Genomic DNA, 25,094 nt, shown 5'->3' with positions numbered 1-25,094 from the left:
AGTTTGGGCTCAGTAGGTTAAAGATCTAGGCCACTGACTTAAAAACAAAAAATTGTTTCTGCCAGTTATCTCAAGTTCTCCATCATCTTGTTGTAAGATAGAACCTTATAGATTTAAAGTCCAAAGGTCATGGTTGTAACAAGATAATCGGGTGGGTATTTCGGATTCACAACAGAACAGAACACTTTTGACAATGATATAAATACAATATTTTTAATAATGGATGCCTTGCATGAGTAATTAATTATGAATATGTGCATGTATATATAATCCAAATATTGGATTTAATTAACATAAGAACGCACAGACTTACTGATGAAAAATACAAATAAATTAATTTAACAAATACAAAGACAAGGTGTGAATGGCTAACAATAATTTCACAATGAAACGATGGATATAGTTTACTCAAGTAATAAACTATGTAAAAGTTTACTCATGTAGTAAAATGCATTCACTCAGGTAGCAAAACTATGGTGATAAAAAAAAGAGGGACAGATGTGCAACTTATCTTTACAGTCCCAAAAGATGCACTGTTTTACGAACCCCAAAATTAGCCCACGGCTAACAAATTACATGTACGGAGATACACTCCATCATCAGTACACTGTTTCAGCTCCACGGCTGCTACAGTTAAGCTTTACAGCTGCTACAGACTCCAAACACTCAGAACACTTCGAAACACTTGGAACACTCCGAACATTAGACCCTCTGGACATTAGACCCTCCAGACGTTTGCCACTAGACAGCTGAAAATATATCCAATACTGTGTACTATATATGACACGGGCATAATAACGTAATGACATTATACACGGTAAGTTATATAGATTACATTATCAGCACAATAATTACAAAATGACAGGTTCAAAAATAAACATAATACTGATTGATAAGAAACCTACTATATTAAACAGTTCTTTAAAAGTTCTTTAAAAAATAATGTAGCTTTACATTACTAATATAAATCCTTTGCTAAGTCGAAAACGAGAATAGAAATATGTTATACTGCGTAAACCAAAGCTACATGGCAAACATTCAAAAAATAAACGTGGTAATAAAGTAGTTAAAACAAGATTTTAATAAACTTACATACCTCTACAGCTGAAGATGTGCAAGTCCTTGAAGCAGACTGCCAGCTGACAAGACTATTCCATATTGTAAAGAAATTTACGTATGGTGAGGTATTTATACACATAGTCTGTGCATTGGGGCATTCGGTTTGTCCCATTGAGAGCACTTCACACGTGCGGCATGGGATGAACCGAACTCACTATTTTGAAATAAGACACAATATACATAAATAACCCTCGGGTATCATTGTACACAAAAAACAAAACCCGAGTACAAGTATTTAATAAATAAAAGAGTTTAATTCCATGACAGTGGTCACTCTGACTGAAAGAATACAGCTGGTTTCTGCACAATAACATTAGATGTGGTGGATGGCTTGGACTTGGAGGTAAGTAAGAAACCTATTGACTGTGAGGGCTAAAGGTCAAGAGTCAAGGATACTGTCACAGCCACTGAAAGAAGGAAAGATTTCTCTGCACAAAACTTTGTTATCTTTAGAGAGGATTATTAAAAACAGGATAGGCATATAATATGCCATCCATAATACTCGTAAGTATTTCATCTTAAGAGGATCCTTCATTAGATGTTATATTTCTGAAAGAAGTTAAATATTACTGATGTACTATTCAACAAATTAAATGTAATTTTGTCTCAAATGATAACAGGTGCATGAGAAAACTGTAAATACTTGTGACATTAACAAGGGTTGAAAATTCACTCATGAGTTCAAAATGGGGAGTGAAAATTTCAGTCTGTCATATGAATTTTCCTGTTAACAGTCTTATCAGATGAGTGCTGATTCAGAGCTGACTGGTACTTCTTTTGTTAATGACACAATGTTCTTTAAAGAATATTGCCAGCTTCCTTCATTGAAATCTATACTTTCTACTGCAGGTTTGTTTTCATCTGGTCTATATAAGCACTCTGCTCTTACTCAGGGGCCCCGAGTGGCTGAGTGGTCTAAAGCACTCTCCGTTACGGATCACTGCCATCTCACCTCTGTCTGCGTGGGTTCAAGTCTAGGATTCGGCCAATGTGGGTATGTGAGAAAGCTTGCCAGTAGCTTCTCGTGGGTCGGAGGTTCTTCCCAGGGTTTTCTTGGGTTCTTCCTCCACCATTAATACTGGCCGCCATGCATAGCCTATCGTGTGCTGAAAAATGGCGTTAAACACCACAACAACAACTGCTCTTACTCTTCAGTACTTATAAATGCTTACCAGAGCATATGAGAACTTTGCTCTCACTCTTCAATACTCATAAACGGTCATCAGAGGAACACATGTGAGAACTTTGCTCTCACTCTTCAGTACTAATAAATGCTTACAACGTTTTAATACGTGCCTGTCAGGATGAGTAGACTTGGAGAGAATTTTCAGTGCCTGATTATACATTGCCACTACATGTCTAGTTGTCTTGTTACAGTGTAACATGACTGATAAGGAAAAATATGCTCTATCACTGATAAAATGTAGATATTACATCACAAATCTTTGTTTTGTTTTAGTTTGATGAAATCACCACTGACCATACAATATCACAGCATGAGAGTGGGTTTGACTATGCAGAGGATCTTCAGAAGCCATAGACAGTCTGTGATATTTGCATGAAATGGAGCTGGACTATAGGAAAGAAAATCGGCAGTTATGTCAGGCCTTGAAAGCAGACCTCTGTAGGAGAGAGTATTAAAAGGCTTAAGGGATTGTGTAGATGGGACTAAGGAAGACACCATAGATTTTTTTATCAAAATCTTTGTTTCCAGCTGTGATATGTTTATGTCCTGTCCAGAATAGAAACACTTATGTTACATAACTTAACAATATTATTCTTAATCCATTATTAAGATATATATTTTATTTATAATACAGTCAATGGTATGGTGTTAGCTATAGTAGTTTAACATATTATCAGTTGTTGGATTAGATATAGGAGAGGATAAATGTAGGCATGGTTGAACTTCTACATCCAATTATTTGTTATGACTTGAATACCTTTGTTTAACCCAGTCATATGAAGTGCAAAGACGCTTATAAAATATTTTGTTAACAGCCTCCTTTAAAAGGTTAATCTCACCACCATGATCTATTTTTAGCTCCATTGGTCCAAATCCAGAGGAGCTTAGGCAATATCATTCATTGTTCAGCATTCATCCCTCCCTTGATATCATCCATTGTTTAGCATTTTTCCCTCCCTTGATATAATCCATTGTTCAGCATTCATCCCTCCCTTGAACATTAGATACGTCTGCCACAATGGTCATCATCAAAATCTTGAAGTTGCTATGGCTCCTGAACACATGGTTATGAAAGTTTCAGTTAAAAGACTTCTTATGACATGCAGATGAAAGTGGTGCTGAAAGGACCCCAATATGGCTGCCATGGTGGCCATTTTGACAGTCTTGTTATAGGGTCTACTCCTGAACATGATTGTGTGAACATGTTTTCAGCATGAAGATTTTGCCAGTCTGACCTCCAGTATGGCTACCATGGCAGTCATCTTGAAAATCTTGATATTGCTGATTTTGCTGAATAGATGATCATATTTACATCAGGTTTTCACCAGAAACAAATTATGATATGTAGATGGTCCTAAAAGAAAGTGATGCCAATCCAGCCTCCAACATGAATGCAAATGTGGCCACCTTGAAAATCTTGTTGTCACTGCTCTTTCTGAATAGAAGGTTGTTTTGACATGGAATTTTCCCTGAAAGACTTTTTGTGAGATCTTGGTTGTTTTAAATGAACATGGTGCCAGTCTGACCTCCAATATGCATGCCATACAGCAATTTTAAAAAATTATTTTTTTTGCTACTTCTGAACAGATGGTCTCACCAATATGGAGTTTCTCTTAAATACATATCCTGATGGTCCTAATGAAAATGGTGCTAATTGTGGCAAAATTGAAAATTTTGTTATTCCTTATCCTTCAAAACATATCAAATTTCACTAAAATATTTTTTGTGATATTTGGTTAGTCATAAATAGTTTGTGGTTTGATGGGTTTATCACCATTTTTCAGCACATGATAGACTCGACATGGTGACATTAGTAAATATCATGGTTTCATATTATCCGCTGAAAATGGATGGCAACAGAGGTCGTCTTTAAACTCTATTTACAGCTACTTCTCCTCACTGGATGGCTCTATTGACATGCAGGTTTTCACTCAGACATTTATAACATAGTTTATCCAAAATGAAAATGGTATTGTTATGACCTCATAAAGCTTTTTGATGAAACAGTGGCATTGACATGGTGTTTCACTAAAGACTTGGATTATTTATTAGGTCTTAAATGAAAATAAGGGCACATCTGATCACAATATATAAGCTACTTTAAACAAGTTTGAATACAAAGCCTGCTTCACTTTCTTATCAAGCCCAAGGTTACTTCATGAATTTTTGCACTGGGCTTATGAACACAGTGACTACTATATACTCGGATGAATTTTATCTAGGCTTTGTTTTTCAGTTGTTTTTCCATAAACAACTTGTTATGGGGGGTGGGGTAAATAAAATTACTAATTATGGATTTGACCAAACTTAGCATGTGGGTATAACTTGTCAGTATCTGAGATGAGTTCAGTGATTGATTATGAATTTAAGAAAACTTAGCATGTGAGTATATTTTGACAGTATCTGAGGATTTCAGTAATTAAGTGACCTTCTATCATGGTATCAAGTTCAAAGTTTAAGACTATGTCAGAGATTTGGTACAGCACTTATATTGTGACTGCATACATTGGCTTGATCATGTGGAGAAAATGGGAATGAAGTGTCTTTCCGAAGAACATACTAAGGCAGTCCAGTGCTCTTACAACTGAGCTACCATGGCTCACTTGTGAGCATATAAACTCATATGTATACGAAAATATATTTTTGTTACCAATCTTGGTACATGTCTCTTGAAGATTCTGAGGAATACTTGCCATTTAACGAGAGTATAAAGCAGGGTAGAAACCAACTTCTCATGAATTTGTGCAAATTCTTTTTTGGCCAGTATAGTATCAGTCCCTTTGAGGGACCATTTAGAATATGTCACTAATATATATTTTTTATGAAAAATTATCCCTCTTAGTGAAAAGCAGGACACTAGGACCAAATCTGTAAAAGAAATGGCACTTATCATAATAAGCAAAGATACCAATAGGTCACCATAAATGTGGCTTGTTTTTGCAAACAGCATGCATGGGATTTTCTCTTGTACAAATAGGCTTGAGGTTCCTATAACCAAAGACTTTTACTGTGTAAAATATATGAAGAAAAGACTTTTGGAGAAGATGGGATGTGAGATCCAAGACCAGAACATTTAGCGTTGTTGGATAAAAGTGGGAAAATGTAATAACATGATCTGGTCATTGTTAAAATATACTGAAGTCTTATTATTGTGATTATATCTAAGATATACTTATTTTAACACACCATATATGCTCACTTTTAAATCGAATCCAACTGCAAACAGCATAGACCATAATGCTGCAGCAGATCAGGGTTTATATCATTAGATCTAAAGATTATTCCAAACAAACTGCATAGACCCAGATCTGTTGGCACATTATGTGCCAACAGATTTGTGTCAATGCAGTTTGCTGTTGGACTTACAAGTGAGTATGTATGACAGGTCCTTTTTGTTTAGACTGTTGTGTACTTATGATGAACATCAATTATTGTCTTGCCAGCAATGCGTAGGTGAGACAGAGGGATCACTTTTTCAGTGGTGGGCAAAAGTAGGTCAATTTGACCTGATTTTCATGTTCTGGTGATTACTTGCATTTATCTCAGTTTTTGGGACACAGCTCCATGTACAGTCATTAAACTTGATGAGTGTGTTTATACTGAAGAATACTACTTACCATGGGACCTACTTTTGAAGTGACTTTGTCATGGCTTGGTGGGTGAGACAGCATTCCACAAGATTCTTCCTTATGTGAACATTCAATACAAGATGTATTAAAACTGCATCTGTCAAAAAAATGTTGTTTGAACAAAAAGATCTTATAAAGATCCAAGTTAAGAAAAAAAATCCTGTTCCATAGTATATAGTATTTTCTGTACAGTGATACATTTTGTTGAATACAACATCTTCATATTCTGTGTATTCTATGTAATATATGAAAATAAAGATATATGAATGTAATATATAAAACATAACATAATTTTAAGGATAAGCTATACAGATATGTAGATATTTTGATGTCATGTATTTTCAATTTTTTTTTTACACTTCAGTATTTTTAATTTGTATCAATAGTGTATCAGTAGTCACATAGTTAGAATTAAAAATATAGGTTGATTGCAACTCATTGATAGGGTCTTATCACTTAAATGGGCAAGGCATTGACCTTCAGTTTACAAAAAATCCTTTTTAGAGATATGCTATGAATCATTTACACAGAATTAGAGTAACTGATTATATCTTAAATGTGATTACTATCCCGTATTTGCTTTTCTAATACAGATCAAACTACAGACATTATAGATCCTAGTCTGTCATATAATATCCCAGCAGATCAAACTACAGACATAGATCCTAGTCTGTCATATAATGTCCCAGCAGATCAGAGTCTTTACTTTTTAATACTGTTGAAGATTACAAGGGAATAACATTGAGTCTGAATAGGGAATACTTTATACATTGGTATACTTTGGTATATACAGTTTGCATAGGCTGTGTGTTTTAAGCAAGCAGACATGTTTGTTTTTAAATTTATACATGTTATAATAGCCATTATTAACGCACTGTAAATTCTTTGAATAGATGCATTGATACATCAGTAGGTTGCATTTGATCAGGCCCCAGAGAGGAAGCTAAAAGCAGTATCATCCTTATCAATACCATACATTATTGTTTGACTGAAGTGATTATTATTTTGTTGAACAATCTTTTTATATTCATCTGTACCCTTCTTTATTTACTGTTGATGACCCTTTTCACAGGACACCTCAGATTTCAAACATTATTACAGAAGTTGCTGTATAGGTTGTATCTATTTTATACTTGTACAGGTAATTATCAAAAATTCATGAATATCAAAGGATCTGAAAAGCAACAAACATTTTCTCTATTTTCCATCTACTTGCCAGTCATTGTTTGTCATTCATACCAAAACCATTAGTATTAATACATGAACATTATTATTGAGAGACCTTGTTTAAAGTTTTCATAAAGTTGTATAATGGAAAATACGTATATTTTACTACAAAGTGGATTTTTAAAAATGTTTTTAGCCATTTTCACATTGTTGCTTGTGCTTAGTGACATGAATTTAAGCCTGCCTGTTATCCCTACCCCAACACAAATTTTATCACCAAAAAATATAAGATACAGTGTAACCTGATCATTACAAGACAACAAAAAAATGAAGAAAGCCTGTCTTAATTTATGGCAGATCGTAAAACGCAAAGATTTCCCTAGATCTCATACAGTTTGTTTACTTTATTGTTCCTTTCATGTAAATGCTATTGCAATTATTAAATTTGTATTTAAAAAAACATCTTTTTCATCACATAATAAGAGACAGAAGTCACAACCATATTACTTTATGTCCAGTCACTTGAAGTGTTCAAGCACTTTAATGAACATACTGTATATGTTCGCTTATAAGCCAGACCAAACTGCAAAAAACACAGACCTTGATCTGCTATAACATAATACACCAGAAGATCATGGTCTTTGTTATTTGTTCTACTGATTACTTCTGACAGGTTGCATAGACCCAGATCTGCCATTGCATAATGTGATGACAGATCTGGGTTTATGCAGTTTGCAGTTGGATCTGACTTGTAGTGGTAGTGAGTATTTATGGTAGGTCTGTAATCAGAAATTGATTAACTCCTAACCAGAATTTAAAAAAGTAATGTGTCAGATTCTTTTCAAGAAGCAAGAAATGTTGCTCTTAAAGCTTTTCTCTATCATAAATTAGAACTGAAATCAGAATCTGTAAATGATGCATCTCATTTTTTCACAGCAAAGGAAAAATTAATGTTAAATAATTTTTGTGTAAGAAAACTTGTATTCACTTGGTTGTTAATAATTATACACCTGTCACAATATAAAGCTATGTCTTAATATGAGAAATGGAATAGTTTAATCTGGAGAAAACAGTATAATTATTGTAATATGCCCCAGATCATAAATTGTGATACATTAGTAAATATAGATAGATATGTAAAATTGATATACTCATGACAGCAAGAGAAGAAATATTGAAGGACTGACCATAAATGTTTGCATGGAAATCATATACAGTGGAGCCTCGTTAATCCGGACTCCGTTTATCCGGAAACCTCACTATCCGGACATAATTCAACAGGAACGGAATTCCTAAACGTTAATTTGCTCCGTTAATCAAGAAATCCGCATTCCGGATCCAGAAATCAAAATCGGGGACCAAAGTGTAAAATTACATTAAAACTTGTCTCGATAATCTGGAAATAATCTGTCCAAAAATAAGAAAATTCGAAAAATCGTATGTGAAAATACAATCAGAAGAATAAAACATAAAACACAGTAGTGAAGCCCTTGAGAATCTATGGCCACTATCAATAACTAAGTAGCGTGACCATATTGTAACCAGCGATTGTATAAACAATGTCTGTTTTAGCTAGTCGCCAACGGGGGTGTTAATAATTAAATAAACACACTGGGATCAAATCGTCCATGCTTTTTGAAATAACATATGGTAAATAAATTAAAAGTGTCATTAAGCCTCTTTGTTGTTTACCAAGGACAGTATAGCAACATTAATTTCGTATTTTGAGCAGATGTCAGCAAATTTCACCAGTGATGACATAAAACACAATAGCGAAGCCCTTGACAATCTATGGCCACTATCAGTAATCATTGCAGATAGATCCGCCAAAGAATCCAGGCAAACAAAGGTTACAGACTTCTTCAGGAAATTGACATAATAAATGTATGTACAGTACATACATGTACATGAACATAGTGTGATGTGTTCGATGTGTTAATTGTCTAAACTTCTATTTACTGTATACGTACGTACAAGCACATGTTATAATAATGTGAAATAAACACAAATTAATAGATGTATTCATTAATTTATTTCAACCATTATTGAATATACAGTACATTACATTTAAAGCTAGCATATACATGTACATATATACGGTGTGATGATATCGTAAAATAAAAAATGTGCATGATTCAATTATCCAGAAAACTCGTTAATCCGGACATATTCGCTGGGAATGAATGTGTCCAGATTAATGAGGTTCCACTGTATATCTCATATAAAAAATTTCAGTAACTCCAATTTTTAAAGGATAGAATTTTTATAGAAAAGCAAATAAATTAGAATAAAACAAAAAAAGTATGATGAAGGTTGGCAGGTAAAACAAATATTTTACAGGCTTTTAAACGTTGATATTTTACATGAATCCATTTGTACAACTGATGATGAAGGTGCAAATTTAATTATGTTACCAAACTTGTAATGTCTTAGTGAAATTTCTTGGTAGCTTTAATCCAAAATCTTTAGCTTCTTATTTTGAATTCATGTTCATCTAGACTTCATATATTGTTTCATTTGGTTATTAGTATAGTTGGAATCAATTTTTCATTTATTTTATTGGCCTAATTGTACATAACATAATTATTCCATGTATATTTTTATTTATTTGTGTGTACTATATGGTCATATTTTATCATGAATATTTTTATGCTTTGTTTCTGTAAATAAATCTTAGATTTTATGATATAGCAAATTTTTCTGCCATTAGATTTGATGAAATACTGGTTCCAATCTTTTTTTAGGCTGCCATTTTGAGGTCACAGCATCTTTAGTACGTTTTAGGTTGGTGTTAACTTTTTGTAAATTACATTCTGTGAAATCTGGAGAATAAATATATACATGAATAGTGTCGAACCTAAGATGCAGAATTCACATGAATTTTTGAAAATCATCCAAATCCACGAAAATAGTGCATCATATTAACAAGCCTATTTTTATTTCTTTGTTAATCACCCCAGTATTTAAAAAATTCCACCATTTCTTTAATTTTTTTTCCTAATTGATCAGTTCTAGAATAACTACTGAATGAAAGTAAGCATTTATGGACATGATCATTTAAAAACCTTACAGAATCTGTGTAGCACAAAGTAAACAGGTAAAATAATGTAATATAAAAACAGACTAAGATTGTTGTATTCCTAATTGAGTGATTAGTTCATCTCTTTTATTCATCTATTTACCTTGTGCAATTCTGCCATTTTCTTGCTGTCTTGTTATTGAGCCATCGGTGGCGTGCTGTTCAGTCAGATAAGCAGAAAGTTAAAACTACAGATTCTTGCATCATGATGCATTTAACCATCAATAAGTGCATACCTTGAAGACACTCATAGTCCTCAGTACCAATTGTTGTGGATTTTGTAGTTTTAGCAAACTGGATTTTGATACCAAGTGTAAACTGTCTTTGCCAAAAATTCCTTCCCCCTGTGGGCTGTGGGATTTAGAATGGACCAATGTGTGCTCCTGCATGTTATAAGGAGCAACTAAATGAGGTAATCTTTTTGCCTTGGGGTACATACCAAGATGATGTTATAGCTGAAGTCTTGGACGTTTTTAAAACAATGTGATTATCAAAAATTTGACCTTGTTTTTCTAAGGATTTTATCCTTTTTGCCTGGGGGAAAGGGGATACACAGACTTGCTCAATTGTACAAGTCCTATGCATACATATATACTCACATAGCATTTGTTTTTGAGTCATGTCCACAAATGTAGGTTCTGTCAAAAAAATGAAGCTTTTTTAAAACCTTCAATTTTGATTAAAAAAAATAAATTCACAGTATGAAAAGCATTCACATTGCAACCTCCTCTACTCTTAAAAAAATAAGTACTTGGATTATTCAGATTTTACGGTGTGAGAACATAGAATATGTCTAAATTTGCAAGGCCTTCATCGTGGACAATTTAGTTATGCAGTTGAGTCTTGTTTATCTAGAATATCCAAAACAAGTTTGACCTTGAAATTAAGATTTAATTTTTGAAAATGTTGGTTATCAGTAAATTGCTGTAGAATAACAGTTGTCATAACAAGAATTTTAGCACTTTATGTAGGTTCTTGATTATTTTTGGAATTAAACTTTTAATTATGTCTGGAAGTATGATTTAAGATTTTTTGGAGCTGGTATTTAGTTTGAGTACTTGAGACATTCGTTATCACGGGGTCTGGCTCTGTGATCATGGACTCATTTTAATATAATGCCAGCATTGGAAATGGTTTTTAAATTCTTTTGACAATCAATAAATGTCTAATTTACATAGATTAAACAATATTAAGATTGTTCTAAAATCTGTGTAAGAGTTCAGGTTAGATTTGATGATGAATATATTTTGTGACTGCATGGTCTGGTCCTTCTGGAGACTGGATATAATAATCTAAAGTTTGGATGTTTTAAAACAAGAGTGCTGTATGGAGTCGGATTTTAGTGTGGAAATACCTGTTGTTTAGCATGGATAGACATGTTTTTTTAAACCAATACTTTGGAAAATTATGGGATCCAATAACGATTTAACTATGTTTATGAAGCTGCTTATTAAGATATGATTCAGACTATTGCATTGATTTTCTACACCATCTGGAGAAAAAAATATCCTAAACACTTTTCGAGATAGTCTTTGTTTATTTTCCAGCAAAGTCAAAGAGAAACTTTTCTGAGACGTGATCCAGACAGTTGTGAAACTGAAAATTGGGGGGGGGGGGGATTTGCCCCTCAACTTAAACAAGGGGAGGGGATTTTCTGAATATAGGATGAATTTAACAAAGAAATAAAGGTCAGATTTGAAAATATAAGATTTTTTGAATATAGGTTTAATTCAACAAAGAAATAAAGGTCAGGTTTGAAAATAAAATGTCCAATTTTTTTGTGTGATTTATTTTAGAAATATACATGAATACTGCCATTGAAAATCCTAGAATAGAACCTGCATTAATATCTTGCATTATATCAATTTATGTTTCATTCTAACTACATTATAACATTTACTTAATGACTTATTTCAGGAGGACAGTTGCTCAGCTTAACAAGGTTTAAAATCATTGCAATCATTCTGCTGAATCATAAACAACATTTTTAGTGACCATTGGTGATCCAGCTAAACTTTTCTAAGGAAATTAAGTTCCCTTGTGTTTGATAAATAGAAATTAAATTTATCTTAAAATTTACATTGTATGGTGTTCATTTTGGAGCAGGGTAAATGCTTAGAAATCCTGTTTATGCACCTGAAAGCAAAATCTGTTCAACAAAATCCAAGTGGTCTCTTTGTAACACTGTTTCTATGAGGCACAAAAATTATGCAATTTTTTAGCCAAGACTGTGGTATAATGAGTGTGTTATAAAGTCACTGTAATAATGTTCATGTTGCGTGCACATTGACATTTTAGTTTTCTTTGAAGTCATATTATGTTTAGCTGTAATAAGCCAGGAGCTAAAATGATATGAAGTGAATTAAGTATCTTTTATTTTAAAAAGTAAAAACATCCAGTATAGTGTGATATGTGACTGCAACAGTGTTTGATAAGGGACCACTATATACTCAGGTACTTCATCAGTTACATATCATTTCAGTATCATGATCAGCTTGTCTGAATAAAGACCATGCTAGCATGACACCTTTAAGAAAGGCTAGTAAATCACCTTAGTTTTGAGAAGCAAAAAAAAGGATATTTACACAAAATATGTTGAGTACTGAGCTGTAAAAACACGATAAATTATTAATGTTGTTGAAGAGCTTTACTGTAACAAAATTGTTTAAGAGGAAATTTCTTGACATAAATGTATGTTCTATTTCATCTACTGACTGATATTAGATGGCGCAAGCAATACTCGTGTTTGAGAGCAACATTTTACAGGCTCTAGAAACTGTATTTACTCAGATATAAGTTTGATCCACCTGCAAACTGCATAGACCCAGTTCTGCCATTTTATAATGTGCCAGCAGATCTGTGTCTGTGCAGTTAAATGTAATCGGTAGAACAAACAACATAGATCCTGTTCTGCTAAAATATTTATGCAGTAGCAGGTTGGGGTCTGTTTGACGCAGTTGAACCCGACTTACATGTGAGTGTATATTGTACATTTAGATCCCATACCTTATGTTGAGAATGCATGTATATATACCTATGTCATTGTTTTATGTAAGTCAGATGTTGCTTTCAGACATTGTTTTAACACCTGTTTGAAGAATGCTGTACTTCACAGTAGAGTATGCAATTATTGTTGTTACTAATTGAAAATTTTCATTTAGAAAAGGTTTATAAACACTGTAAATAAAGACATTAACTAATCGAAAGGCCTTTTAGTGAAGCTGTTATAAATTAGTTGTAACAGGTCCAATAATATACCTTGAAACAAAAGGCATATGGATGTATCTTTACCAATAACTTTTATTTTGGGTTCGAAGGATTAAACAGTTGTAGATATAGAAAGTCTCTTTATTCTCTTTTATTGTATTTTGTTATTAATTAATGATTTTATTAATAGCCCCATGTGTTTCAGTTCATATTTGACTTTCAGTGGTAAAAAACCCACTGAGTTTTGTGGCTAAAAATATTTGGATACTAAATTAAATGCACATTTTATGTTGTTTATTTTTATCGATTAATATACTTTAGTGATTGGTAATAACAAACAATTTTATTTTATATATAGACATGCATTTAACCCCCTATTATGTTATAGGGGATCATTTTTTCCAGGCTAAAGATTTATTCTTTTTGTATCAAACATTTTATTTTATTTATGTAGATAAATTTATGCAAAGATGATGCAACATGCAAGTAACAGTTACACATTGTTTTTAGTGTTGGATTTGCTTCAGATGTATATAGCACAGTGTCAAAGCATTGAATCCACTTTTCCAAAAATGACAGTAGACTTCATTAGTAAGTGACACTTTTTTGATTAAGCCATGAAAATTTTTTAATTTAATTTAATCATCTATTAAAATGTTAAGTTATTACAACAGCAAATCTTTGACAATTGATGATATGATGATACATTATATAGAACTAATCAAAATGAAGGCCTTTGGGGATTCAACTGTTCAATAATCTATTGATGATACGATGATACATTATATAGAACTGATCAAAATGAAGGCCTGTGGGGATTCAATTGTTCAATAATCTGTTGATGATATGATGATACATTATATAGAACTAATCAAAATGAAGGCCTTTGGGGATTCAACTGTTCAATAATCTTTTGATGATATGATGATACATTATAGAGAACTGATCAAAATGAAGGCCTTTGGGGATTCAATTGTTCAATAATCTGTTGATGATATGATGACACATTATATAGAACTAATCAAAATGAAGGCCTTTGGGGATTCAACTGTTCAATAATCTATTGATGATATGATGATACATTATATAGAACTGATCAAAATGAAGGCCTGTGGGGATTCAACTGTTCAAAAATCTATTGATGATATGATGATACATTATATAGAACTGATTAAATTGAAGGCCTGTGGGGATTCAACTGTACAAAAATATATTGATGATGTGATATATTATATAGAACTGTTCATAGAACTGTTCAAAATGAAGGCCTGTGGGGATTCAACTGTTCAATAATCTGTTGATGATATGATGATACATTATATAGAACTGATCCAGATGAAGGCCTGTGGGGATTCAACTGTTCAAAAATCTATTGATGATATGATGATACATTCTATAGAACTGATCAAAATTAAGGCCTGTGGGGATTCAACTGTTCAAAAATCTATTGATGATATGATGATACATTCTATAGAACTAATCAAAATGAAGGCCTGTGGGGATTCAACTGTTCAAAAATCTACTGATGATATGATGATATATTATATAGAACTATCAAAATGAAGACCTGTGGGAATTCAACTGTTCAAAAATCTACTGATCCAGATTTTCAAGAGCCTTCTTGAAATTTAACATTTAATTTGTTAAAAAATACTTTTTTCTGTAATATGGATAAATATTGCCAGATTCTGACATGAATGTCAGTTTATAAGAATTTTTGAAAATAATTACTATAGAAGTCGATTGGATAAGGTGGAACCATGTATGGCACCATGCTGTAGATTTGATAAGTAGAGGATGGTACAGAAATGTATTGATCTGAATTAGACAGTATGCATTATTAAGAACAATATCTGATTCAGTATTCGAGTTACATGAATAAGTTGTTCCCTTTTAATGTCTAAAAATCAAGAATCTGATAGATTAAAGTAAAAAAGTTGCATTAATGACACAAGACTGTATGAGATGGTATTATATTAGGCTATTCAGAATATACATCTACAAACACTATTGTAAAGAGAGCACCTCATCTCACACATACCCACATTAGTATCTCAGCCTTTTCTTTTCAATCACCTCACACATACCTACATTATCTCAACCTTTTCTTTTCAGTCATCTCACACATACCCACATTAGTATCTCAACCTTTTCTTTTCAGTCATCTCACACATACCCACATTAGTATCTCAACCTTTTCTTTTCAGTCATCTCACACATACCCACATTAGTATCTCAACCTTTTCTTTTCAATCTGCTGTCTGCAAGGAAAGTCCTGCAGATAAAGTGCTTACCTGCCAGCCTCACAGACATTGTTTGAGCAGTTGAGATCAGAACATGTTCTGAGGTCCCAAGGTGGGTCAGTGCACAGAACTAAAAAGATCAATGTCATACAATTGAGAACAATTTTATCTACACATATAATCCTGTAGAAGATGATTGGAAATTAAAATTGGAATAAAATATCCTTCTCTGAAGATTTAATACACTTTCAAACTGAATATAGTTGGTAGTCTTAGGGGCTGACCATTTAATTTTTGGGGGATTCTCTTTTGATCCAGGATGGGACTTTTCTTTCACTTGAAGGTAATGTATTTTTTCAGCATATATAATGGATTTAATTAGTTCTTTTTTCTGGAAGCAAGAATATTGTTTCAAGCTATTTTGGAGGCTGGAAATTATTTTCTACCCAAAAAATGAGCTCCCCTTTTGCCCACCCCAATCTCTAAAAAGTAAATGGTCTGTGTCTTAGCATTGTCAGATATCATTACCACACACTGCTCCGGTGGCCTAAGTGTTTAGAGGATCTGCCTTGGATGCAGGAGGTCACTTGTTTGAACCCGGCCAAGTATTACCAAAGACATAAAAATGGTACAAACAGCACCCTTGCTTGGCACTCAGCATTAATAGGTTAGTAATAGGACTGGTGAGACTGGTGTCAGGATAATGTGACTGGGTGGGACACGATGCCATGTCTGTTGTATGATGCCCCATTGCTGGACATCACTATAAACTGCCACAATGCAGACATCATAGCGATGTGACTGAATTTTTTTTAAAGCTATGTTAAAAATCTGTATCAAGCACACACACTCATCATCATAGTCACTCACATACATCCACACAGACATTAAATTTAGAAATAATGAAAAAGACCAGGTTTATGTCTTGAAAATCTGCGTAACAGTAGAATACTGTCTTAACTTGGGGTTTGAGATGATGCATAGACGATGCCATTGCTCAGACTTGCACAGAGGTCTTGTTGAATTTTTTCTCAGCATTAAAAATGATATCTTTGCATCTGCATTGCTGCAAGGGATAGTCAAACATGCAATGGCAATACCAGTTGGAATGTTTAACATGTTAGTTACTTTTGGGATTGAGCTCTGCATTTGTGCATTGTCTTGATGCTGGGTGATGTTTCTGTGTTGACAGATGTCATAAACTCCAGGATGAATAATCCCGATATGGTGTTTGCAGTATATGCAAATAATAATATGATCCCCATTGCTGCTGTGCTTCATAAAGTCAGGCTCCATCAACCAGGAACTGTTCTGAAATTTAGTTCTCATAGATTTTGCTCACTTTGCCAATGAGTCTTCCATCCTGAATCACAAAATTTAAACATTCTGTCCTTCAAAAATGAATCCCACTTCAACACTGTTCCAACCACCACAAAATCCCAATTACAGGAAACATTGCTGCTGAATAATGAGCTACCTTGTAATGTTTAATAAAGATTGCTTCAACATTACCATTAAAAGCAAGGTAGAGTCGTAAGTGTTGTTCCATTTTGAGTAACTTTACCTATGCAAATTAGTGTAATGGGTTCTTCCAATAAGGATTAATGACACCACACCACCCAAGCTGTTGTCAGCCTGTTAAGTAATTTGTTTAAAAGTGGTTCTTTATCTTTTACTTGTTTTAATCACCGCTATGAGTCAACTGTACATTACTGACCCAAGATAAGCAATCGTGATGAATGTTTGCTGTTTATACAGGTACTGTACATAAATTGTGGTGTTAAGAAAGGTTTCATCTTTCTCTCTGTCTGGGGGTAGGGGTGGGCTGAGATGACTGAAAATCTGCATTTGTCAAAACATGATAATTTCAGGGGGGTGGGGAGTAAAACAAATGTTTTTCACATGTTATGTATTATGGCAGGTAGGAAAGTGATGTGTTTAATGTATAAAGCATAAGTTTTTAACTTCGTTTCATCAAAATTATTGCAAGATATTGTAACTTAGTGCTTAATCTGTATCTTTTACATGCAGTAATTTTGGGGTTTCGTTTCATTCAAGATACGCATGAATGTTATATACACTGGAATACTGATTTGTTCAGAACCAAAACACCATGCCTTTCAGTAACTTTGAAGACATTATCAAAAATGTATTGTGACCTTCATTATCATCATCATTCCTGTAGCCTGGTAGACCATTGGGGCACTGCACAAGACCGAACAACCAGCTTTTCCTCATTCCTCTCGATTTTCCATCTTTCTCATTAAGTCGCTCAATGTCAAGCCTGTCCACTCTCAAATGTTATCTTCCAACCTCTTTCTTTACCTGCCCCTCTTCTTCTTGTAATATTGCCTTGTAGGATTGTCTTGGCAAGTACTGATGATTATGATACATGCCCATACCACTGCAGTTTCCATTTTTATTCACTGTGCTGAGGAAGTCTTCATGAGGCCCAATGGCTTGTCTGATCCTTTGCAGTATTTCTGGTGACACGGTCTTTGTATGTGACAGCAAGGATCTTTCAGAAACATCTCATCTCTGTGGCCTGTATCCTTTTCTCTAAGTCAGCTGTTATGGCCCATGATTCGCAGGTGTAGAGCAATATGGAGATTACCAGTGAGTGCATCAGTCTGACCTTTGAACCGAGTGTGATCTTGTCGTTCCAGATGGGCTTCAGTTTTGTCATTGCTGCTGTTGTCTGTTCAATCCTGGAGAGTACTTGAGACTTTGATCCTTTATCTGTTACAATTGCCCCCAAGTACTTGAAGCTGTGGACTGTTTCTTGCTTCGTACCTTGGTCATCATTTTGGTCTTCTCTGCACTGATTTCCATGCCAAAGGCTACAGAGGTTTTGTTGAGGCTCTCTACTAAGCTAGCTGATTCTTGCTCATTTCCTGCTAGACCATCAATGACCTTATGTCTCTTAAATCCATTTCATTGATTACCTTATGTCAGAATTAGTCATAATAAACTAAAGTTACTATGAAACTAATAATAAACATTGGAATAATGACTATAATTGAAAAAGAATTCAAACTATCATCTCTAGATGACAGTGATTTTGCTGTAACACTCAGATTCTTCATACGGGTGTGGAAAATTGTTTTTTTTCATAGCTTGCACATTTTGTTTTTATTCCATTTATGACCTAATCTACCATTACTGATAAATGACAATCTTTTTGAAAATTACTATGGAAGTGTACATCATGAGCAAGCACACAGACACCCATCCACTCATCCCAAACCCCCCTTGATAAAGAACACTCATTGCATTTCTCATACAAAGCTATTTGGTGCACATAAAGCCATTTGTTATGAATAAAACTCAAGGTACAGTTCTCTTGTTGTCATAGGATAGAGCTTTGATGTTGAGACATTTACAGTTTGTGTACCTCCAAGTGCTGTGGGCCCAAAAGTTTTATTCTTGTTGTTAGATGTTTTGACCTTTTAGCCCATCTGGCTGTAAAATGTAGTGAGCGTAGGGTATTTTTCTTCATGTTTCATGCATAGTCTGTCAACATTTTATCTTCCCCCAAAAATCACTGAACAGAATTCAGCCTAAATTCTCAGGTGGCATCCTTGTGTGAGACCCTCAAAAACTCGTACACGTGATGCCAGTCCTCCATCAGATATGATCAACATTACTAACAATAGACAGACATTGAAACAACTTAATTGTTACTAGCATTGGAAGGTATATTTTAGAAAGCATCCTACAAACCAAGATTACTTGCCCAAATGCTCATCCATCTTTATGTTAGGCAGATGCCAGTCATTTCCTCATAGGTCTCTTCCTTGCTAACCTAGCTGTAAAACCAAGTGAGTTTATGGTATGGTATTGTCTTGCATCTGTTAAGCTTTGTCCATCTGTGAGCATTTGCTATTTTCAGCTACCCACAAAGACCACTGGACCAATTTATACCAAATTTTGCAGAGTGCATCCCAGCATGGTCTTTCAAATTATTTGTTTTGTATGCAGATCTGCCATCATTGAACCAATATTACTAGAAATAGAAGAATTTGTAAATGACTACTCAAAATCTGCTGAAAAGAATTGTAGCAACTTTGACAGAAAGTATAAAGGCAGGAAAGCTTTCAAGCTTAGTCCAATGATGCCAGTCTGACATCAGATATGGCCAGTATTACCTTTTGAAAGTATTGATATATGTTGCATTGAATTCTGACTGCTCTGGTGGTCTAGTGGTTAGAGCATCTGCCTCGGATGCGGGAGGTCGTGGGTTCAAACCACGGCCAAGTCAAACCAAGACTTACAAAAATGGTACTAACAGCTCCCTTGCTAGGTGCTCAACATTAAGATGTTAGTGTTAGGAATGGTTGCCCTGGTGTCAGGATAATGTGACTGGGTGGGACATCATGCTATATGTCCGTGGCATGATGCCCCAGTACTAGACATCACTATAAACTGTCACACTACAGATATCGTAGCGATATGACTGAAAAATTGTTAAAGCTATGTTAAAAATCTAAATCACACAAACACACCTATTGAAAGTCTAAACTTCGCCCCATGTTTTGGGAATTGTTTACTGGCCTGTTTTTTGGAACCAAGGCTTTATGGACTTACCAATATTGATTGCTTCATTAATTATGTTCATGTAAGCTCATTCGTTAGCGTAACCTGTACATTTTAGTCTTTGGTGATCTTCCCAGACCTGTTATTTCCCATTTAGAAACAGTTTTGAAGCTAGTATTGGAATAGGCAAATTAGTTGCCTTATAAAGACCTAATAATTGGGGTGAGATGTAATAATTTTTTGACGTGTTGAATAAAAACCTAGCTAACATCATTTTACCTCTGCAAGCACACATTTTAAGGAAACTTGGATTTAAGTACAGGTGATGAAATGCTAACCCATATGTGGAATAGCATAGTATGAACAATGCCGTAGGCAGTTAGCTTTGATGTGACTTGTTTTAATGAAATCAAAGATCATTGGTGGATTGATATTAGAGTAGAGACTCACACTTGCTACAGTCGTAGTAAGAAACTAGTTTGACCCCAGACTGTTTCCTTTTTGTTGTATTATTGCAGCCCAGTCTTAGTTTATTCAGTAGAAATGGTTTTTCTTATTATGTAAATAATCTGAGTGGTTGTCTACCATAACTAAATTTAATTGACATTCTGATATAAACTTTTCAAGATGTTTAAACAGCTCTCATTAACAAACTCTGTCATAGACATTTTTGAGTCAGGTCCATTATAAAATGTTAAATGCTGAAAAAGTCCAAAATGTATTTGGAAAGAGCTTAGATGAGTTCTTTTCGTATAATGGATAATTATTAGGGTCCAACATTAAGATGTTAAGAGTCTTGTATTGATCAACTTTTCCATCTGGCCATGCATATATCTATCCAACTGTCCATCTGTTTGCACTTTCTTATAACTGACAGAATTCTGCAACCTTACAAATAATTGGATGCTTTTTAGTTGTTGCCCTTTTTCCATCAGTTCTAAATCTCTAGAAAAACAGATCCATGTAACCAGCATAGCGCAGGAACCATACAGCATAATCTGCTGCAGTTCAGTATTCACATTGTCTCAAGGATCCAGACTTGCCTTTTTTTATGGGTTTTGTCACATCAACTACATTTTGGACAAAGTTATGGCCCTTAAGAATTAACTTCATCTCTGTAAATAGGATGTTGCTTTTAACTGGAACAGCTCAAGAACCATGGACACATTCTGATACAGTCTTGTATGAACATTGTCTCATAAACCTTGATGTAATTATCATAAACCTAGATGTACCTTTTATGGGTTTTATCTTGTTAGTTTCATTTTGGGAAGAGTTATGGCCCTTGACAATATATTCACATGGGTAGTGCTTGTAACTAATGTATATTAAGAAACATTCAGCACAACCTGATGTAATTTGGTATAAACATTGCCTTCTATACTTGCATTAGTCTCTTATGGGTTTAGTCTCATCTACTCTGTATTCAACAGAGATATGCTCTTTGTCAGAAAATGCAGTGAGTATTGTACAAGTACTATTAACATATTCAGTTCTCACATGGAATCTTGGAATGGTGCCATCAGTCAGTGTATTCCAAGAATCATTCAACATATTTAAATGGTAAGGATATAGACTCTTAGACCTAAATGTGTATACTGTAATATAATCAATTTTCTTGGGTGGACCAATTTTCATGGTTTTCGTCGTTGCCCCAAACCACGAATTTAAAACCCCAACGAAAAATGAGTGACGTAGGATGATGACCACCCCCATTTTCTTACAGCGTTACATTTGAAAAATCGAAGTCAATACTGTAAGGTGGTAATTAAATATTAGCTTTAACATGTGTTTGTTTAATTTTTTACTTTAAACTTTTGAAACAAGAATTATAAATCATTTTATATTGTTTCAGTGCACACATTCGATAAGGTATCAGATAGCTGTCATTTTACACTCACTGCCTTAAATTGATGTGAGATAAGGATAGAGAGAAAATAGAGATAAAGCATAAGCATTAAAACAATAGAAATACTGAAAATTAAAGAAAACATAATACAAATAACAGTATATGAAAATTAAATGTAATACTTATTACAATCAATCCTTCATTCGAGTACAACTGTTTTTGAAACATTTAAATCCTTCTGAAACCACATTTCATTTTATCCATGCATTTTTAATTTAAAAGAACAACAATCCTGGAGGGCCCCAAGTGGCCGAGTGGTCTAAAGCGCTCGCCGTTACGGATCACTGCCATCTCACCTCTGTCTGCATGGGTTCGAGTCTCGGATTCAGCTAATATGGGTATGTGAGAAACCTTGCCAGTAGCTACTCGTGGGTCAATGGTTCTTTCCAAGGTTTTCCCCGGTTCTTCCTCCACCATTAATACTGGCTGCCATGTATAGCCTATTGTGTGCTGAAAAATGGCGTTAAACCCTACAACAACAACAATCCTGTAAAATATTGTATTTCTTGAAACACTATTAGTAATGAAACACTATGTATATACACAAATTACAGCAGAGTATTAAAGCTCACACTTCACAGATTTTTGGACAAAGCCACTGTATCAACATCGTGTCAATCAAGTCTCATAGTACTTACAAAAGCTTCTCAGCTAAATAATCCCCAAATTGCTGAATTAAACAAGTCCGGCTTTCTCAAAATTACTGATAATTAGGTCTGATCTTTCACCCCTTGTCACCTGAGCTGCACTTATCCATTCAGCGTGAGTTGGGTTGATTAATGAGGTTGCAAGGTTTACTAATACTGTACACTGATTGTCACCAGTAGCATCACTTTTCATAATGGTGTCCATGACCTGTTTAGCATACCACTGGTGGAAGTGTGACTTTAATTTTTCTTTGTACTATTTATTCATTGTCAATTCTATTGGTTGAAGTTGGTCTGTACCAGAGGCAGGCACAAACAAAGGAGTGATTCCACTGTCTTTAAATTTAGTTAACATCTTCGCGCTTTGGTGGGCTCTAAACACATCATATATTGATGGTGCAACTTGATGGACTGGTTTAAGTAATAGATCATTCATATGTAATTTAATAACTGATCGGCCTAGTGTTGTTGGTTGCGTCAGCTTCCTTTGATGTTGAGCACTCAAATCAAAACATAGCGAAAGTGATTAATCTTGACAAGTGTTTTATTTGTGCTCAGAGAGATGGAAGTATTGTTTTAATGTTGTTGGCAGAGTGGATCGACTTTGACTGATGTTATTCACTTGGTCGAAAACATGGTGTAAGTATTGAACTTGTAAGGTCTTTGATTTGTGCTCATACAGGTGGTAGTATTCTTTAAACATTAAAGTGACCACCGTTTGTGTCGGCATAGTTTTATTCTTTTTTATTCTTTATTTTGGGTATTTGTAGAGGTTAAACCATGAAATTAAATACCTACTAATATGCAAACTTTGACAGGCAAAACCACAAATTTAAGTACCCATGAAAATGCCATTTTTTACAAAATCACGAAAATTGAGCCCAACAAATATAAATGATACTACAGTATTATATATTTTATCATGTTTACACCATTTTAAACAGAGTTAATGCCCCATGTCAGTCGACTTTAAATCTTTACATGGGATGTGTTAATAAACCCTTAAAGGGATTGGATTTCAAATATTCTTTGTCATTGTTTAAATGAACAATGGCCCCAGAATACTATCTTTTAACATTGGTTTCCCAATACAAGTTTATATGTTCAAGGCCCAACAGAGCAAATTATAGTACATGTAATTGGGGCTCTATGCAATGCACTCATTGCCAACAGGTCTAGTGTTTTTGTTAGCATCTTCATTCCATGTTATGATAGTCTATATTTCTGCACCAGCATTGTGTACACCATGTTAACTTACAATATATACTCACTTTTAAGTCAATTCAAACAGCAAAAAAAAAAGATCCTGAACTGCTGTAGCATAATGTGACTGCAGATTAGTGTCTGTGTTGACTATTTTTCTGATTACTCCTAGCAAATTGGACAGACCCAGATATGCTGGCACTTTATGCAACTGCAGATCTGGGTCTGTGCAGTTTGCAATTAACTTATGAGTGAGTACAGAAGGTACATGGATTGCTTTGTTATCCACTACATTATGTTTGCTATAGAACATTGACATGTTTACCCTATACAAGATACAGTAACTGTTAGTTATAACTACCATTCTGACTTTCACAGGAATCATTGTTCTCATAATTGTAATATTAAAACGTATATAAATTATGTCATACTTATTTTTGGCTCAACTGTTCATGGACCAGAAGAACTTGTGGAATGTAGTGTTGTTGCTCTGTTCTTCCATCCATCTACCAAAGTTTGTTATCGCTACTTCACCTAAACTACTTGGATGATTGCCACGGAACTGTATACACTCAATCATCCCATGGTCTAGTTGATCATAAATGAAAAGTGGCACCTCTCAGGCAGCCAATATGGCCACAACAGTGGCCTTCTTGAAGATTTTATGGGTTTTTTCATATGGTGTAAATCGTGCATCAAGTATGGCAACCACAGTGGCTATCTTGAAAATCTAGCTGTTGCTAAAAAATATTCAATGGTTTTAACACTCTGCATTTAACAGAAAATGATGGTCTTGTCTTGAATTCTTGGAAATTAGCTTTGGTCAGTAAAGCTACAGACACTTCAAGGTGAATCTACTCATTTTAAAATTGTTTACCTTTCTCAGCTTTTTGCATCAAAACAAGATGGTGGAGAATCTAAACTACAAGATTTCATGATTATAATACTGTTGTACTTCATATTTAATTCTGCTTCAACACAATGGCAATACAAAATAGCAATTAAAAGTGAAATCAAGAAAATTAATGTAAAAATGATGTGAACAAAAAATGTATCATTGTTATAGACTAGGCTTTATCAAGTGTTTAACTATTTAAATTACTAAGTGTCTTGTGTCATTATTAGCTACAAGATGTGGGGTGTTTTGTTTGCCAATTTTGCTGTGTAAT

The 25,094-nt window shown here is 34.2% G+C and overlaps 2 protein-coding genes across 4 annotated transcripts in view; one reads left to right on the top strand and one right to left on the bottom strand.

The window, feature by feature from the left end:
• Positions 1 to 24,348, top strand: part of LOC149801227 (centrosomal protein 43-like) — a 112,390-nt gene extending 88,042 nt beyond the window's left edge. For all 3 annotated transcript variants that reach the window (XM_089955296.1, XM_089955295.1, XM_089955294.1), the window contains one exon: positions 2,579 to 24,348. In XM_089955296.1, the coding sequence (XP_089811422.1) occupies positions 2,579 to 2,659 (81 nt within the window). In that variant the 3' untranslated portion in view covers positions 2,660 to 24,348. The remainder of the gene's footprint in view (positions 1 to 2,578) is intronic.
• LOC149801228 (uncharacterized) lies at positions 186 to 15,779 on the bottom strand. Its single transcript, XM_089955297.1, has 3 exons — positions 15,682 to 15,779; positions 5,923 to 6,031; positions 186 to 749 (listed from the first exon to the last, which is right to left on the bottom strand). The coding sequence occupies exons 1-3, from the start codon at positions 15,777 to 15,779 to the stop codon at positions 600 to 602; spliced, it is 357 nt and encodes a 118-aa protein (XP_089811423.1). The 3' UTR covers positions 186 to 599.
• Positions 24,349 to 25,094: the final 746 nt, after the last annotated feature.

Source organism: Sinohyriopsis cumingii, chromosome 4 (assembly GCF_028554795.1).
Source record: "Sinohyriopsis cumingii isolate HCF-2022 chromosome 4, ASM2855479v2, whole genome shotgun sequence".
Taxonomy (NCBI): Eukaryota; Metazoa; Mollusca; class Bivalvia; order Unionida; family Unionidae; genus Sinohyriopsis; species Sinohyriopsis cumingii.
The sequence above is the reverse complement of the archived record's forward strand: the minus strand, read 5'-3'. Positions and strand labels throughout refer to the sequence as shown.